Genomic DNA, 19,283 nt, shown 5'->3' with positions numbered 1-19,283 from the left:
GCCAGTGGCCATCAGCAAAGCTGTCGGGCTTTTACTGAAGGGAAAACGGAAATGCCCAGATGGGCAGAGACAGGATCCGGGGCTGTGGGCAAACTGCTGGCTCTGAAGGGGAATGGATCTGTGAAGTGAATGTGCTGGAGTAAAAACCCACTGGAGGCAGCACAGTGGGTGGCCAGGAGGGAAGAACTGGATTAGAAATATGCACCAAAAGGAGAGTGGTATATCTGTGTGCAGATGAGGCACAGGAAAGGCACACAGATAACTGCCCTGAAAGAAGCATCTGATCGGTTAAGGGGGCCTTACCAGTGGCAAAAGAAACCGTGCCGGCAGCAGAAGGGGCTGTGCCGGCAAAAAACAATTGCATCAAAGTAGGAACAAAAATGAAAATAATGGAAACCTGTTCACCAGTTGGTGCTGGACCGGGGAAGGGCCTGTACCAGCAGTAAAAGAAGTCAAGCCGGTAAAAGAAGGGAAGAGTCTTGCTGGCAGCAGAAGGGAAGAGTCGTGCTGGCAGCGGAATGGAGAGCCGTTCCAAATGCTGAGAATGTGAGCTCAAAGTCCTGGTGCTAAGGAAGTGACAGGATCATGTGTGAAAATGGAGGAAACAGCAGCTAGCAAGTGCAGCTTGGAATGCAGCACTGTTTGCAAAGGGCATGTAAACCTAAAGTGTCCTCACATGGTAGCAAAGACAGCATGTAATACATCTTGCTCCAAGGACACAATGAAAGGAATAGACGGACAGAAAAAATTGCAACAACAAAAAATAATTAATGTAGAGCAATGAAATTTTGGTACTACATTTCTCTAGACAACATATGTAAGTTATTAACACTGCAAGATCACACGTTAATGTAAGCACGAGGTAAGCTACTGCAAATGTAAATGCTGGTACATTAATATCCGATGTAACTACCAAAATGTTGAATGCAAGTATTATTGTATCATACAGGTTCCAAATGTCAGTTTGTGATATGGAGTTTTATGCCTGTTGCACTTGGTCGGTCAATAAGGCGACAGTCGATACTGTTTGTGGATGATGCTCGAGCTGTCATCCAACGATCTCCCATATGTGCTCGATTCGAGACAGATGTGGTGATCGACCAGGTCGAGGCACCGTGTCAACACTCTGTAGAGCACGTCGGTTTACAATAGTGGTATGTAGGTGAGGGTTATCCTGTTAGAAAATACTGTTCGTGAATGGCAGCACAGCTGGCCGAATCACCACACTGACATTCAAATTTGTAGTCAGGGGGCAGGAATAACCATGAAAATGCTTCAGCTGTCATATGAAATTGCACCCCAGATCATAACTAGACACGTAAGTCCAGTGCGTCAAGCAGGTTGGTTGCAGGCCCCGAACTGGTCTTCTAACGAATACACAGCCCTCTCTGGCATTGAGGCAGAACCACCTTTCAACAGAAAACACAACAGACTTCCACCCTGCCCTCCAATGAGCTTTTGCTTTATGCCACTGAAGTTGCAAATGGCAGTGGTTTAGGGTCCGTAGAATGCTGACTTTGAGCTGTCCTTGACTAACTGGTTTGTAACAGTTTGTTGTGTCACTGTGGTGCCAACTGCTGCAGATGGAGTACAATACACTCGAGCCATACGCTGAACACAGTGGTCTTCTCTCCCAGGAGTACTACACGGCCATCCAGAGCCCGGTCTTCCCGCTACCACACAATCTCGTGACTGTTGCTGCCGGCAACGATGCACAATGGCTGCATTCCTGCTGAGACTTTCTGCAGTATCACAGAACATCCAGCTTCTTGTAGCCCTATTACACGGCCTCGTTCAAACCCAATGAAGTGTTAATACGTGTCTTTGCTGCCTTAAAGGTATTCTTGACTACTGGTGAATGCTACTGATAGATGGGCTGCAGGGTGCAGCTGGCATACAGCCTGAAGTGAGAGCAAATGGTGTCGAGTAGGAGATGTGCAGTGTCTTAAATAATATGGTGGAGGATTTCCATGAGGTACCATGTGATGCACCACACACAACACCATATGTAACGTTCTCGAGCTCGCAGACTTTATTGAAACGTCTATATCCCACCCAAAAGAACATTTGCACCACTGGACTTATTCAGACTATATACAAACATCGCTGTTAAAGAGACTATTAACAGTGTAAGAAAAAAGTCTACTTAGATATAAGAAAATTAGTATTGCAGAGCTCTGTGAGTTCACAGAAATATACACAGTTATAATGCAGCACAATTACTTTAGCTTCCACAATAAGCTCTACCAACAGCATGATGACTTGGCAATGGGAAGTGGCTTGGCTGCGATAATAGCTGACATTAATTAATGACTATGTCTCAAACAAAATAGTCTACAGCAGAAGATATTTTGATGATAAAGTCTCACTTTTTGATAGTACAAAGAGTGAAAGTGAAGCATTGGCAGCAGACCTCAGCAAAATGAATAAAAATATTAAATTAAAGTTGAAAATGACACGAATACGAGCATTAATTTTCTTCATATTAGAATTTGTAATAGTAACCATATACATCAATTTAGTATCTACAGAAAACAATTGTCACAGACATCATCAGTGACAACTAATTATGCCAGCCCAACCAACACAAAATGGCATATTTCAGAGTGATGGTACACCAAATGCAGAAAGCACCTATGAATCTCTCAGGTCAACAAGATGAAATCAGTGCAATTGAAACAGTTAGTTACAATAATGACTATGAACCTGAACCTATACCACTCGACACTCTCCTCAACAAAATAAAAACAAAAGCCATAGGTCCACTGAACAGCAATTAATACAACATTTAGTCCAAAACATACCAATCTCCCGCAGAAGCCAAACCTACACATACTGTCATCCCATACATAAGCCTACTATTGTACAAAGTAGGAAACTTATTTAAAGAGAAGATTATTAAACTCAGCTTCTGTACTAACAGTATGCTACAACAAAAAGTAATCCACGATGTAAGTCCTTCGATGAACCCTGATAGTAAAACAGGGTGTACAGGCTCCAATGTGATTCATGCCAAAAATTCTACAATGGACAGACAAGCAGAAGTTTTCAGATTAGGAACAAAGAACAACTTGATGCTTTAAGACTTGGCGACTTCAACAAATCTACATTTGCAGCCCACATTGTTGAAGTAAACCTCTCAGTGAGAAACACTGAGAACAACATGGAAATATGGCATTTAGCACAAAAAGTGCCGCTATGAATCTGTTAGAAGAAATAGAAATACACACACCTGACTGTATCTTTTTAATGAGCACACTGAGTTGGCTAATACTCCTTTTATAAGGGGCATTCAAAACGAAACGAGCAATGTGCAAATCAGTGACAGGAAGGTAATATCGTGGCGTGTGTAACGTGGTGTGATTCTGACCAGAGCGTGGACGTTCACAGGCTGTTGCTAGAGGGCATGCGTGACAATACAGAGCTAGCAGCGACATGCATCGATCATCCAACGCTGCCAGTCACATTGCAAACAGTGACATGGAGGCGTCACAAGAAGAGCAAAGAGGTGTCGTTCGTTTCCTAACAGCAGAAGGAGTAGGATGAACGGACATTCATCGACGAATGTCACAAGTGTATGGTGAACACGTCATGTCCCTTGCAAGGGTCAAGGTGTGGCACAAGCGCTTCAGGGTAGGACTGGTGTCGTTAGTAGATGATGCATGGCCTGCAGCACTATGCTGCATTACCGATCATATCATCCAGCTGGTGGATGCACTCATTGCTCAGTACCACTGAATGACAGTGAAAGTCTTAGCCGCCATGGTCGGATTGAGTGTCAGAAGTGTTCACACCATCATTTAGGAACGACTGCACATACGTGAAGTGTGCCCCACAGTCTTCAACCACACCAGGAAGCGTGTCGAATGGCCCACTATCTTGCTCATCTTCAGTGCTATGCTTGGGAAGGGAATGCGTTCCTGGCGTGAGTGGTGGCGGGAGATGAGTCAGGGTGTCATCACTTCAAACCAGAATCAGTGGAAGCATTCAGGGTCAACGAGTGCAGGAAAGGTTATGCTGATGTTCTTCTTTCGCCAAGATGGTTCCCTTCTTATTCGCTTCCTGTAGCATGGAACAACAGTGAATGCCCACTGTTACTTGCAAACCTTGACCACCCTTTGCCAAGCGATCAAATAAAAACGACCAGGCAATCTCACCCATGGGGTCATTCTGCCTCATATGGCCAACACAGTCATGGCACTCCTGCAGAAATTATAATGGGAGGTTCTTGGCCACCCTCCATACGGTCTGAACCTCTCTCCCTGTGATTACGCCATTTTTAGTCCCCTTAAAAAGGCTCTGAGGCACAAATGATTCACCTCTCATGACAACGTCCAGCTGTATGTGTGGAACCAGGTAACATCACAGCCCCAGGAATTTTATGAGACAACCATTCACCGCCTAGTGCCAGAGTGGGACAAGTGTCTCAACAGTCAGGGTCAATACTTCTACCACACAGGTACTGGTTTCCCTTATATGATAAACTTTCAGAAAGTACTTCCCACACTCCAATATAAATAATTTTCCTACACCTATATGCAGTTAAAGTAACAAATCTTATAATACTGTATATATCTACAATAGTCAATAATTTCCATGACACTAAATATAAACAAATTTTAATGTACTGTCACCATCAATGTTCAAACAGTGCATACTGATTTCAAATACTTTTTATCCACATTTATTTCTCTATCATTTTGTAAATAAAATCATCTTTTATATATCTGTATTTAATGGTGTACATTTAATGCAAAATAGTGTTTCAATTTAATATAACAGTAATGTATGCTTCTTTTACCGAAATGCCAAACTTTTGTAATGTATCACTGTATTGCAGCATCTAGACACTCATTTATTTGCTTGTGGGTCAAAACATGTGGTGCACATTGGAAATTTGTTTGCGATCAAACACAAGTGTTTAATAATCAACAAATGTGTAACAAATACTAACAAAGAGATAGAGGGGCTGGCCAGTACTTACCTCAGCTCAGTACAGCCGATAGATACACAAAAAAAAGAACCAAAAATTTACGTTCCTAGCTTTCGGAACAAATGTTCCTTCATCAGGGAGGAGAGAGGGGAAAGAAAGGGAAGAAGGGAAAGTAGATTCAGTTACTCACAACCCAGGTTATGAAGCAACAGGGAAAGGAAAACAGGGAGGGTTGCAAGGATGGAGGCATGGTTGTCAGAGGGAAGCCAAAGATATTCTACTGTAAGTACTGTGCCAGCTTCAAACCAAAGAGCATGCGTACAGAAGTAAAGAGGTATATAGTATAAAGATAAACACAACTATGTAGGATGAAAAGATGCATGAGTGGCTAAAGAGGAAAGGGGAAGAGGAGAAGACTGAAGAGTAAATGGGAGTGAGGTTGTTTAACGTAGGTTCAGTCCAGGGGGACAGCAGGATGAAAGGATGTGTTGGAGTGCAAGTTCCCATCTCTGCAGTTCAGAGGGACTGGTGTTGGGTGGGAGAAGCCAAATGGCACATACAGTGTAGCAGGTTCCTAGGTCCCTAGAATTATACTGGAGGGCATGCTCCGCTACTGGGTATTGGACATCTCTTAGGCGGACAGTTCGTTTGTGTCCGTTCATGCGCTCAGCCAGTTTAGTTGTTGTCATACCGATGTAAAAGGCTGTGCAGTGCAGGCATGTCAGTTGATAAATGACATGTGTAGTTTCACATGTGGCCCTGCCTTGAATTGTGTATGTTTTACCAGTAGCAGGGCTGGAGTAGGTGGTTGTGGGGGGATGCATGGGGCAGGTTTTGCAGCGGGGTCGGTTACAGGGGTAGGAACCGCTGGGTAGAGAAGGTAGTCTGGGAATATTGTAGGGTTTAACAAGGATGTTATGGAGGTTAGGGGGGCGACGAAAGGCAACTCTGGGTGGTGTGGGGAGAATTTTGTCAAGGGATGCATGCTCTTTGGTTTGAAGCTGGCACAGTACTTACAGTAGAATATCTTTGGCTTCCCTCTGACAACCATGCCTCCATCCTTGCTACCCTCCCTGTTTTCCTTTCCCTGTTGCTTCATAACCTGGGTTGTGAGTAACTGAATCTACTTTCCCTTCTTCCCTTTCTTTCCCCTCTCTCCTCCCTGATGAAGGAACATTTGTTCCGAAAGCTAGGAACAATAATTTTTGGTTCTTTTTTTTGTGTATCTATCGGCTGTACTGAGCTGAGGTAAGTACTGGCCAGCCCCTCTACCTCTTTGTTAGTATTTGTTTCACATCTTTATATGAGATTTTCCATTAATCATTTAAACCAACAAATGTGATTGTGAAAATACAACAAACATTACAAATACAATTCACTGGAAGAAAACTGTGAAAACAAATGCTCCAGATGGACATTTCATGTAAGACGCATTCTATCACAAGGTGTAGAGCAGCCAACATGTTTTTAACTGTGAATATCTGATTATCCTAGAGCAACTCACCAATAAACCAATGCATCATATGTTTTGACGAAACCATGAAAGCCCGTCTGATGAATTATATAAATTCAAAACCAATAATGGTGCTTTTTGAATAAAGTAACTTAAGACCAATTTGTGACTGGCTGCCGATGTACACCACCAAACAGTTTATTTTGCATAATAACTACAGTCTCCAACCATGTCATCATATGACAAAACTCATTCATTTAATGATAGTAGTATTTTACTCAGGCTTTTAAAGAAATATTTATAACATGATATTTTGACAGTGTAACTTTGCCTTTGTCTTCAGGTGGTACCTGTAGAATGAGCATCTTTGCTACATTCTGCCTCCTTTACACTCTTATCTCCCCCACCCCTTCCTCTACTGTTAGTTGCATGCCATGACAGATGGAGTAGTGGGGCAACAGAACTGCCAGATTCTGGTCCCTCAGTACTCCTGTGCCCAGCGTAGGGTGCACAAGTCACCCTCAGGCGATGCTGTGATTTTAGTTGGCTGACTGCAGGTCCCAGGCTTTGCTAAGAGTGAACTCAGTGTCTCTGTTGATCAGCTATTCAGCCACTCATATTTCAATAGCCTCCTTCAGAACACAGTCTCAAAATGATGAGATTTGTATTACTGCTTCTATTTCTTCATACTTTGTGGAGTCCCCTGCTGCCATGCAGTGTTCTGAAACTGCAGATTTGGTGAGTTGCTTGAGCTTGGTGCGTCTTCTGTCTTCCTTGCATCTTTCTTCGATTGTCGGTACAATCCCCCCAATATATGCCTTACTGCATTTACATGAATAACGGTAAATGCTTGATTTATGGAGCCACAAGTTATTTTTCTGTATTTAATGGCACGGTTTTGGAGGTGAATGGAAAATGCATTTATGTTAGGCCAAGATCCTGCCGATTTTGTTTGATACTTTGCTGGCACACTGCAAATATGCCATTGCCTTCTCCTTCTTGTTGTTGTTTTCTGTCTGCTGGACTTGTACTTTCTACCTGAAAGCAAGTCGGATTTGTCTCTCATCATACCCATTCTTTTGAAAGTGTGGTGATGGTGGCTGGCAGCATGGAGATACTAATGAGTGTGGGCGGCTTTCCTCTACACACTGTGTCCTACAGTGCTGACTGTTCTGCGCTTGACTAAGATGTCTAAAATGGGGGGTTCACCACTCTCATCCATCCCCATGATGAATTTGATACTTGGGTGCTGAGAGCTCAGATTTGGAGGAACTCCTGAAGTCTTTCACTCCCTTGTGGCCACACCACAAGTGAGTTATCAGCATATCTGAAAAAGCATGTAGGCTTCAGTGCAGCTAAGACCAACAGTGTGAACAAGAAGACTATTGAGCTCCTGGGCTGGTCCCTGTCAAAGGAAATTGTCAAGAAGCTTTGACCAATAGCTGCTGCACCACCAAGGCTCTATGGCACATCAAAGGTTAACAAATGGGATGTTCCTCAACATCCTCAACACAGACACATGAATGCACCAGCAGGCCAAACATCAGGAACTTAATACATATCATTCAAGAGGTGCAACTACGCCTCAATGACCAGGACCTTATGGTGAGCTTTAATGTGGTATCCTTCTTCACCAGAATGCCACGTGCTGATTCCCTCCAACTGATCAGTGGGAAATTCAACCTGACAATGACTAACCTCTTTGAATTAACATTCAGTCTCTTTAACGGTGAATATTATGAAGAAACAGATGGCGTCACCATGGGGTGCCCTCCGCCACCAGTTGTGGCTCAAGAAACAGCTGCACTGAAGCTTATATGCTGCTTCAGATATGTTGATGACACATTTGTTGCATGCCCACATGAGAGTGAAAGACTTTAGGAGTTCCTCCAATGTCTGGACTCTCTGCACCCTAGTATCAAATTCACTATGGAGATGGAAGAGGATGGTGAACTCCCTGTTTTGGACATCTTAGTCGAGCACAGAATGGATGGCAATATAGGACACAGTGTGTACAGGAAAACCACCTACACTGATTTTTATCTCCAGGCTGGCAGCTGCCATCATTCTTCACAGTGTGAGGGTGTGCTAGGTAAACTGCTACACTTGGCCTGTGGAATATTACCAAGGGAGATTAACCACATTAAGCACATTTTCAATTAGAGTGAATACGGTGAGAGACAAATCCAATGTGCTTTCAGGCAGAAAGTACAAGCACAGAGGACAGAAAATGATAATGAGGAGAAGATAATGGTGTATCTGTAGTAAGCTGGCAAAGTATCAAACAAAATTGGCAGAATCCGAGCTTGACGTAACATGAAATGCGTTTTCTGTCCACCTCCAAATATGCGTGACCTACTGAAAGACAACTTGGGACTCCATAAACCAGGTGTTTACCGCATTCCAGGTAAATGTGGTAAGGCATATATTGGGAACACTGTATGGACAATTGAAGAAAGATGCTAGGAACACAGAAGATACACCGAGCTTAAGGAACCAAAAAAATCTGCAGTTGCAGAACACTGCATGGCTACAGGGGACTCCATGAAGTATGAGGTGCTAAGAGAGACCTAGTCATTTTGGGACTGTGTTCTGGAAAAGGCTACTGAAATACGAGTGGCTGAACAGGCTGATCAACAGAGACACTGAGTTCACTCTCAGCAAAGTTGGGACCCAGCACTCAACCAACTAAAATCACAGCATCGATCGAGAGTGGCTTCCACACTCTACGCAGGCCACAGACGTACTGAGGGACTAGAGTTCGTACCCAGCAGCCAGCAGTGCCCCCCCACTACTCCACCTATTCCGGCATGCAACAGACAGCGGAGGAAGGGGTGGGGAGCCGTAAGAGTATAAAGGAGCAAAAGATGCTCATTCTACAGGTATCACCTGAAAATGACGGCAAGGTACCCTGTTGAAATACTGTCTTACAAAAACAACTGCACCTGGCTGGACATCCGAGAACAGTGCAAACGGCTGATTTACTGGGAAAACCTAAAACCAAATACCATATTTTTCATTATACTCCACCAAACATATGCACAACTGTATAAACATCACTTAAGCTTAAACAGCTTCAGCTGTCTCAATGGTAACTGTTCACGGTTGTCAAAGAGGTAGTCTCTGCCATGTCTGTTCAGGCACTACCTAGTCAAGGCTTGTCAGAGTCCGTCTGACCTTCTCCATGATATGTGCAGTTTTTTCATCATTAAACAGAACACCTGATGAGTTGAAGTAATAATTCTTTTAAAACTGCAGTTAAGTTCAATTTTATACTTTTATGCTTTACAAAAGGCTGTCGTAGAGTTTTTTTAATGTTTTAATTAATAACAGAGGTTCTGGATGCCATGCTCTCTCTCTCTCTCTCTCCCCCCCCCCCCCCCCCCCCCCCATTCTGGAAGTGACTACACAGCATATGCAATATTATTTGTTCTCATGTTTAAATTTATTGTATACAGAAAACAATAATATAAAAATTGATATTTTTTTATACTTCTCAATGTTGGAAACTAAGTGATTTTCAGAGAGCAGAATTCATATTCCCTATTAATTCAAGGTGGTAGCTAAAATAAGATATAAATCTTGATGGATCAGAGTTATCTGTAATGCACTGACAGTGGCTCTTTTTTTCTCCTGAGCAAGGTGAGCAAGGTGCCAATCTGCTGTCACCTATCTTATACTACTTACCAGTGCTGTAGTTTTCCCTCCTTTTAATCCAGTTTGTTTTATCAGGAGTTAGCAATTTTTTGTATTTCCCATACAATATATAGCTTTGTTTTTACAACTCCCATTCATTTCAACATCTTCTACATCTTCTTCCCTCCACCCCCACATCATGTCCCTTGTAGTCACAACTGTTTCTGCAAGCTGTAATTTCTCAGGTTCAAATACCATCTGTTTATGGTGTTCCATTGCTGATTCCCTGTTTTTCTCACATGATTCATCGAACTTTCTTAAGCAGATGATGGTATCATGATAAAGGGCAAGTCTTGAAAACAGTGACTAAGAGTTAACTTTCATTCTTTTTCATAACTGAGAACCACTCTTTCTCTCACTCTTTTGTATCTGTTCTACATGCTGTTTTAAGCTAAGGAGAATCTAGTAACCGCTTACCCACAACAATCTCATTTGAATCTCGATATGTTGATATTGTGCCTTACAATTTATGAGCTTGTCTACCATCTGTACCTATTATATAATAAAGTCCCAGGCCATTTTTTTCTGTTTGCATGTGAAAGCTAATCTCAGAAACTGCTGTAGGGATTTTGAGATAGTTTTCATTAATAGATAGATTGAATATTCAGGAGGAAGGTTTGTGTACATTAGCGTTATGCCAGACAAGTCATCCTGCTGTCGATACTTAGGGCTACCCACATGAAGCACAGGGATTGTTCAGTCAGTATAAAGCTGGTGGGAGGGTGTAGGGGGAGGCTGGGGAGATTATCTTAAGTAGTTATCTCATGGTAGGAAATACTATATGAAATGTGAAAACTATTTTCATGGAATTTAAGTATAAGAGATGGTACAAAATGCAGAACATTAATATTTCTGCACAGAATTTCAGACCAAGCTGTTACATCACACAATGTTTTTGTTCCTAACAATCTGTAACTCAACAAAATCACAACTAAAACACAAGTCAGAATCCAGAAGATATTAAGAATATATGGATATTAGTCTTCTTACACTGGCAACTTCATAATGGAATATGGAAATTAAACTATAGCATGGGAGATGTAGCCAGCATCCTACTGTATAAGAAATCTTTTTGGAAAAAAATGTGTGTACCTGTTGTTCATCATAAACTCCGAAGGATTCAAGAGCTGACATATCTGCTGCAGTCTCCTCAGTACCAGATGTGTTTGTAGCCTCAGCAGCTCCACTTGCTAAAAAAAAAGGCACAATAATAACAATACAATTAATAATAATTAATAATAATGTTATTCAATCTGTATATTGAGCAAGCAGTAAAGGAAACAAAAGAAAAATTTGGAGTAGGTATTAAAATCCATGGAGAAGAAATAAAAACTTTGAGGTTCGCCGATGACATTGTAATTCTGTCAGAGACAGCAAAGGACTTGGAAGAGCAGTTGAACGGAATGGACAGTGTCTTGAAAGGAGGATATAAGATGAACATCAACAACAGCAAAACGAGGGTCATGGAATGTAGTCGAATTAAGTCGGGTGATGCTAAGGGAATTAGATTAGGAAATGAGACACTTAAAGTAGTAAAGGAGTTTTGCTATTTGGGGAGCAAAATAACTGATGATGGTCGAAGTAGAGAAGATATAAAATGTAGACTGGCAATGGCAAGGAAAGCGTTTCTGAAGAAGAGAAATTTGTTAACATCGAGTATAGATTTAAGTGTCAGGAAGTCGTTTCTGAAAGTATTTGTATGGAGTGTAGCCATGTATGGAAGTGAAACATGGACGATAAATAGTTTGGACAGGAAGAGAATAGAAGCTTTCGAAATGCTGAAGATTAGATGGGTAGATCACATAAATAATGAGGAGGTATTGAATAGAATTGGGGAGAAGAGGAGTTTGTGGCACAACTTGACGAGAAGAAAGGACCGGTTGGTAGGACATGTTCTGAGGCATCAAGGGATCACAAATTTAGCATTGGAGGGCAGCATGGAGGGTAAAAATCGTAGAGGGAGACCAAGAGATGAATACACTAAGCAGATTCAGAAGGATGTAGGTTGCAGTAGGTACTGGGAGATGAAGAAACTTGCACAGGATAGGGTAGCATGGAGAGCTGCATCAAACCAGTCTCAGGACTGAAGACTGCAACAACAACAACAACAACAACAACAACAATAATAATAATAATAATAATACAATTATTGAAAATCTTTGGTACAATTCAATCAAAGGATTGAGTAAAACTCTAGAGCAAGGTGTTGCTATGATGAGACACTGGGGCTGTGCTCACAAGAACAAATCCTCTTCCAGCCATCCATATTAAGGATTTCCAAGGTTTCCACAAACTGCTTAAGGAAAATCCATGGCTGGTTCATTGGAAAAAGTCATGGTGGATTTTCATCCACCTTTCCCAATTTGAGCTTGTTCTTGTTTTTTAATTACCTCATTCTTGATAGGACACTTAACTCTTATCTTGCTTCCTTTCCGTTCTCCTTTTCTTTCTTACATTCACTGCACCCAGTAGTTACCTCACCCAGTGGTGTCACTGTGCCCAGAAATTCTAGACGATACAAACATTGTTGTTAAAAGTAATCACACAGTTATCTAATTTTGATGCAAAGAAAATGTAAAAATATAATTAATATTTTCATCCATTTTCATCAGTTGTTACTTTAGTTACATTTATCACACATATATGAATAAATGTTATTTGACGATGGAAAGTGCAGGATGGAATTAATATTTGCATCTTTTTTCCTCAGCTGTTACTTTAGTTACATTTATCATGCACATATGAATAAATATTATTTAACAATGAAAAGGGCAGGATGGAATGACAATAACAATATGGAAAGAACAGATTGCTACTCATCATATAAAGGAGGCATTGAGTTGCAGACACGCACAAAGAAAAAGACTGCAAAAATATTAAATCTTTCACATGAAGTCCTTCTTTGGCAATGTATTTTTTACTGCAGAAGAATGATTTTCTCTGAAAGCTCTAACATTTTAATAGTCTTTTCCATAATGTCTGCCTGTGACTCTATGCCTCCTCCACATGGTGAGTAGCAATTTGTTCTTCCCATGTTGTTGTTAATAAACATTATCTATCTTTTACGATTGAATGTTTATTATTATTTTCAGTAAAAAATGTTTCACCTGTTCATATTAAGCATGATCAGTGTTACCAGGTGATTATAATTTGAGTACAGCTACTCACAGAGGTCCAGTGTGGGCCATAATTATTGTGTGGCAGCAAAATTTGGTAGATATTTTAATGCATTAATGCAAATATGATTTATATTGAAAAAAAAATTAGTTTCAGTTTTGGCCACCAGGTGAGAATCTGGCAATGAGCACGTAAGGAAGACATATAGAAATGTTTCCATATGTAATGGATTAGGCATGGGACGTGAATGAAAAGGTCAAACAAGTGTGAAAGGCATAATGTTGATTTTATTATTAACCATTGATTACACAATTTGTTCAATATGAGCACCAGAGATGTTGACAGGATACTGTGCAATGCCAGATTTGCACCTGATGGCCAAAATTTGAATTAATTTTTTTCCAGGGTAAACTGGATATGCAGTAACATCAAGTTTTGCAGCCACATGATAATTACGACCCACATTGGACCTCTGTGAGAACTACACTTTAATTATAACCACTAGTTACATAAAAAATAAAATGGATCAATGTTTAACAATAAATTTGTTATTAAGAGACCATGGAAACACATTTAGATTGTCTAATTATTTACACTACTTAGAGTGATAGAATTGTGGCTTAGAATTACTTCCAAGTATTCTACTGTCTTTATGTGATCTTATCTGTGGCTCTTGTGAATGCACTATATCAATGGTAGTCAAACTTTTTTACCTAGCATCCACTTTTGTGTCTGTTAGTAATAAATGTTTTGAACCACCCACTGGTTCCACAGCAACAGTGATTTATAAAGTAGGTAAGTAGCTTTACTTTCTAAAATTTATAAAGCAGAGTTACAGAAAGTTGAAGCATACAGAAATAATTACCAACCAAATACTTTATGTCAAAATTTAATGAAAACCTAATGAAAATGGATAAGGACCAGGTTGACTACCAATGCACTATATGAACACAGTTATGAAATAACTGTATGTCACAATCAGACATTTCAGTGGACCCAACATTGCTTGCTACCAGCTATCCTTGGCCTTGCTGCAGCAAGATTGACTGTGGTATTATAAGAACTGTAGAGGGTAACAGTGAATTGTTATGTTGGGGTGGACAGGAAAGGTAGGTCAGTGGTGTGGTAATGGGGGCACTATAGCGAAAATTTTGTGTGCGTGTGTGTGTGTGTGTGTGTGTGTGTGTGTGTGTGTGTGTGTGTGTGTGTGTGTGTGTGGAACTGTGCGGCCACTATGATCAAGGCAGTGAAACTAAAATTTCCATTCTCTAAAACACACACAGCTCCAACACTGTAACAAAGAATTGGTGGCACTGGACAGCTTGCGAGCTTGAGGTCAGCAAATGTTATCTAGATGAGGTTGGACACAATAATCAATGCTATGTTAATGTAAGTTCTGGACATGTTTCGGCAATCACTGTTGAACAGAATGGTAGAACACTATGTGTTTCAGAAAATAAGAATCTGCTTAACTGTCTTAACTGCATGAATCACAGTATCAGGCCCACTTTCTTCTCCTCACACCAGTACTTCTGAATACGGTATCACAGAACAGAAGTTTTCTAAAATTGTTCACACTGATATTAACACATATTTAGTTCTTCGTGTTTGTTTTGTAGCAAGATAACTTCACAGTTACACAAAACAGACTCAATGCAATAACCGGATATGCAATGTTTTGACTCAAAAACATGTTTGCTAACTTATGTAATGACACCTGACTATTACCAATCTGACAATACTATGAAAAGGATAGATTACTACTCACTATATAGCAGAGATGTTAAGTCACAGATAGGCACAACAAAAGGCTACTAACACTGCCAGTCTTGCCCCAGCAGCCAGAAACAGTGGTCATGTGTGTGTGAGCTGCATTTGTGTGAATATGTGCGTGTGTGTGTGTGTGTGTGTGTGTGTGTGTGTGTGTGTGCGTGCGTGCGTGCGTGCGTGCGTGGGTGTGTGTGTGTGTGTGTGTGTGTCGTCTATCGCAGGAGGTGGCCTTTTGCCCAAAAGCTTACAACCAGTAGTATTTTTGTTGTGCCTGTCTGCGAGTCAACACCTCCACTACATGGTTAGTAGCAATCTATCCTTGTCATAATATTGTCATTATTCCATCCTGGCTCTTCCACTGCTTGATATCACCACTTTGATCTTTTTGTTTTCAAACACATAGGATCAGAGGTGTAACATATTCAATACTGGCTTGCCTGCAAAAATAAAAATTCACATTCTCTAAAATAAAATGTATAACCTATCAGTAAGTAATATAACGTGATTACAGCAAGCAAAAGTAGAAATTTGATGCAAAGTGTTTTACAATCCCATGCAACATCAACAAGGGATTATTTGTTTTGTTTTCTGTTTTCAAAGTATCAAACAAAATTATTAATACCGTCATAAAAAATTTAATATGTTAGAATGATTGACACTCAATATCATTAAGCACAGGCCTATACTTCCATCTGTTGTTCAATGCACACACTTAAAAAAGTGACTGTACTTACTTTGATCTCTAGTAAAACTGGACCATGTGGCCTGCTTTCTGTGATGCAAAGTTATTGATGATCTTACTGACATCAAAGGATCTAGCTCTTTCAGTACTGAGGAGGCTGAGTTCATTACATCTGTCTTGGGCCATAGAATTCTGCAGATAGTTCTTGATAAGTTTGGGCTTCGAAAATGAGTGTTTAACCAAAGAGAAGTAACAGGAACAGTTAAAAACACATAAAATACTGTGCATGAATACGGAACGACTACAGCTATGATTCAGATCTGTATTACTAATATTTTGGTAAGCCAACTGCATAGGTTGATGTGGCTAAAATTTTCTTCAGTGTCTTTTTAAAAGCTGTTAGCTGGTCTGGGCATTAACTGGATACATCTTCCTCATATCCATTTGGAGAATTACTGCTGCATTGTAAATCAATTTGTCAGATGCTGAGTTTAGAAATTTTAGACAAATTTTTTTGAAGAAATGGTTAACGTTATGCATATCCTCAAATCTGTTTTTTAACTGGACTACAATAATGTCCAAACAGCGATTAACAACAGTGGTTCTGACATACATATTTTTATCCACTAGCTGCTCATCCCGACAGAATACGTCACAACGTTTTTTCACTTTTCTAGTTATTTTATCTCCAAATTGTGGTGAAATGCCCAAATTATTTGCTGAAGACGTAGCTGATGACCTTGCAACTTCAAAATTCTTTCAACAGCAAGATAAAATATCAGCTGCATTCTCAATAAGAGAACAACACGATTTATCAAGCTCTACATTTTTTGACTGCATAATCTGAGGTTCTAAACTTGTGCATTCACTATCTGAAAAATGAATTCAAATTTCGCTAATTGGTTTTTCAAAACAGCTGCTTGTTCTTTTTCTTCTCTTTTCTTATACGGCAATCTTATTCTTGACATAGCCTTAAGTACATGGTGGGGCAAACAGGTCACTTAGTCTGTCAGTGTGTGATTACTTTGCACGGGGACCCTCAAGTCTAAAGTGTATCATAATAACCCTCATAGTCTTCAAGAACTGTAGTAGAACATTTCGCACAAGACTGCAACAATTCCAGCAGTCCATGTTCGATCTGCCATCAGCACCTTGCTGACTAGGTCCCAAATGTGCCAAGAGAAGAATAGTGCTCAATTTCAACATCTGCTATGGTCAGGTTAGTACAGTATTTCCTTTCCTCTGCTGTGTTTTCTTGTTCCCTGGAACTCTATTCCCTGGATCACTTTTATTTGCCCCACCCTGTACATTAACATAAACATAATGAAGTGGTTTAACAGACTGACATCTCGAAGACCAAAGTGTTGGGTAAAGCTTTTTTAAGATACAAAAACATACCAAAAGTTCCCATATTTTAATACGAAGACTCAATAAAAGATACAACATTTCTACTGTGTCACAAAGGGACCTGACTTCTTGAATTCCACATGCAGCATCATTAAGTAATACATTTAAATAATGCACATTTCTTGCAGTTCTTTGTTGAATTCTCTTTCTCACACCTTTGTGTAAGTCTGGTATATTTGCACAATTGCCATAACCCTGACCATGGCATTTAGTTAACAAAAGTCCCTTATTGTTTACTGCACATAGTATTTCCTTTTCTATTAATAATGTATTTTGATCTATCATTTCACGAAAATCTAAAAAGCTTTCATTTATCTTCCTGTCACAAGGCTTTCCAGTGACATCACATGAAACTGTACATATCTAAATATCTCAGTTAACTGTCCTCTTTTTGTAATTGTAATGGTAGAAAAGAATGGTAAAGCTTTAATGTCATTAATAATTTCTTTTTCAGATGTAAAAGGTATGAACTTTATTAACTCATTCTGAGTAGAAGGGCTAAGATATTTTTGTGTGAATTTTGGTTTACTTATTAGACCTCACAACAGTGGATTTTAATTTGGAAGAAGTTCGATAGCTGCTAGAAAATTACCACTATTTGAATTTTCAGTTTCTACACACTTGGGAAGCTATATTACAGGATCCTAATGTTAATGTCACATTTGCAATGGGCTGCAGGACCTGTTTCCATACATTCTCATGTTTCTTTAATTCCAAATCTATAACTGCATCAATTGTGGTTTTGTCACAGTATCAACTGGAAATGATTTGGTGTCTCCATCTAACTGGTAATCTGCATGACCATTTGCATAATCTGCAGTATTAATAGCCTAATTATATTTATGGCAATTTTGTTATAATAAACTTTTTTGGTTTCATAATTGCTGTTGCCTATTTTCACATGCAAAGTGCATGAACTTGTGACACAGCAAACTTTTATAACCACTGAGCTAGCACTGCTTTAGGAAGAGAAGAAAAAAAACTTATTTTTACTAATTTGTTTGTTGTTTTTCTAATTCTCAATTGAAACGCTGAACTGTCCAAGTCAACTATCAAGTCTGGAAAATATTACACCATTTAACAGCATATCTATTCTTAACTTCCCATGAAGAGTGCTCCTTTGAAACTGAGTTGGCTGTTGACTGATCATTACTACACCATATCATCTTATTGGGTAATTGACATTGATGCCAAATAAAGATGTGACAAAAGTTAAATTTTAAGAAAAAATGTGCATATTTCAATCTCAGGTACACTGCACATCCACAAAGAAAAATTTTCTACATAAATGTAATATTTTAGTATAAATTTTCATTGTTGTCACTGTTTTGTGACAACTAATATGCACCACTGTTTTGTGACAATCGAGAGACATGCTGCAGACCAAATGTTAAGAGAGATGTTACAGACAAGCACTGTTTACACACTCTTACAGCTGTGGTAAACTCAACTCCACATTGGCAAGTCTACCAAATCATATTGATCTGACTATTCCTGTGAAGACTGGCATTTGGTTTGACTATTTATCTATTACCTTTTTCTGTATTTATTCTTGTATGAACTTTTATTTTTTATATATTCTTTTAATCTTAATAATAATTACGTAATATTTATTTGCTTTTCTATGTGACCCCTAAAGTACTGGGCCCACCCAGATTTCAGGCACCAATGTTATGCCACTTCACTGATTAAAAAGAAGGCAACACAGCAATGTTATATGAGTACTTCAGTGTAGCACAAGTGTTGAAGAAAGTGTACCACAAAGAGTTACAAAGCCTACACATCAACAAGTGCACACAGAAATCCACTGTGAAGAGGATTTTAGGTGGTACATCATATTTTACCACATATTATTCTTTCAATTCTTTTGTGGGTGAAGCACAGGAAGAATGACCACTTAAATGCTTTTGATTATGTTGTAACTAGTCTAATCTTGCCTTTGTAGCCCTTATGGGACCAATACATAGGGCATTGCAGTATGCCCAAAATTTCTCACTTAATAACGGCATTCAAGAGATAATTAGCATCTATTTTTGCTCTCTCATGGGTTGCCATCCAAACAACTACTACGCACTTCACACTTAAGTGCTTGGCAGAGAGTTCATAGAATCGCTTTCAGACTATTTCTTGACCATTTCACAAACAAACAGCATGTGGGGAAAATGAAGATTTAAATCTCTCCTCGTGAGCTCTGATTTATCTCGTTTTGATATGATGTAACTGGG

The 19,283-nt window shown here is 39.7% G+C and overlaps 1 protein-coding gene across 10 annotated transcripts in view; it reads right to left on the bottom strand.

The window, feature by feature from the left end:
• Positions 1-19,283, bottom strand: part of LOC126484604 (FK506-binding protein 5-like) — a 216,535-nt gene that overhangs the window by 48,164 nt on the left and 149,088 nt on the right. For all 10 annotated transcript variants that reach the window (XM_050108171.1, XM_050108176.1, XM_050108179.1 and 7 more), the window contains one exon: positions 11,175-11,272. In XM_050108171.1, coding sequence (XP_049964128.1) covers positions 11,175-11,272 — 98 coding nt within the window. The remainder of the gene's footprint in view (positions 1-11,174; positions 11,273-19,283) is intronic.

The sequence above is a fragment of the Schistocerca serialis genome, chromosome 6 (genome assembly GCF_023864345.2).
Source record: "Schistocerca serialis cubense isolate TAMUIC-IGC-003099 chromosome 6, iqSchSeri2.2, whole genome shotgun sequence".
NCBI lineage: Eukaryota > Metazoa > Arthropoda > Insecta > Orthoptera > Acrididae > Schistocerca > Schistocerca serialis.
This window is presented reverse-complemented; position numbering and strand designations above follow the sequence as displayed.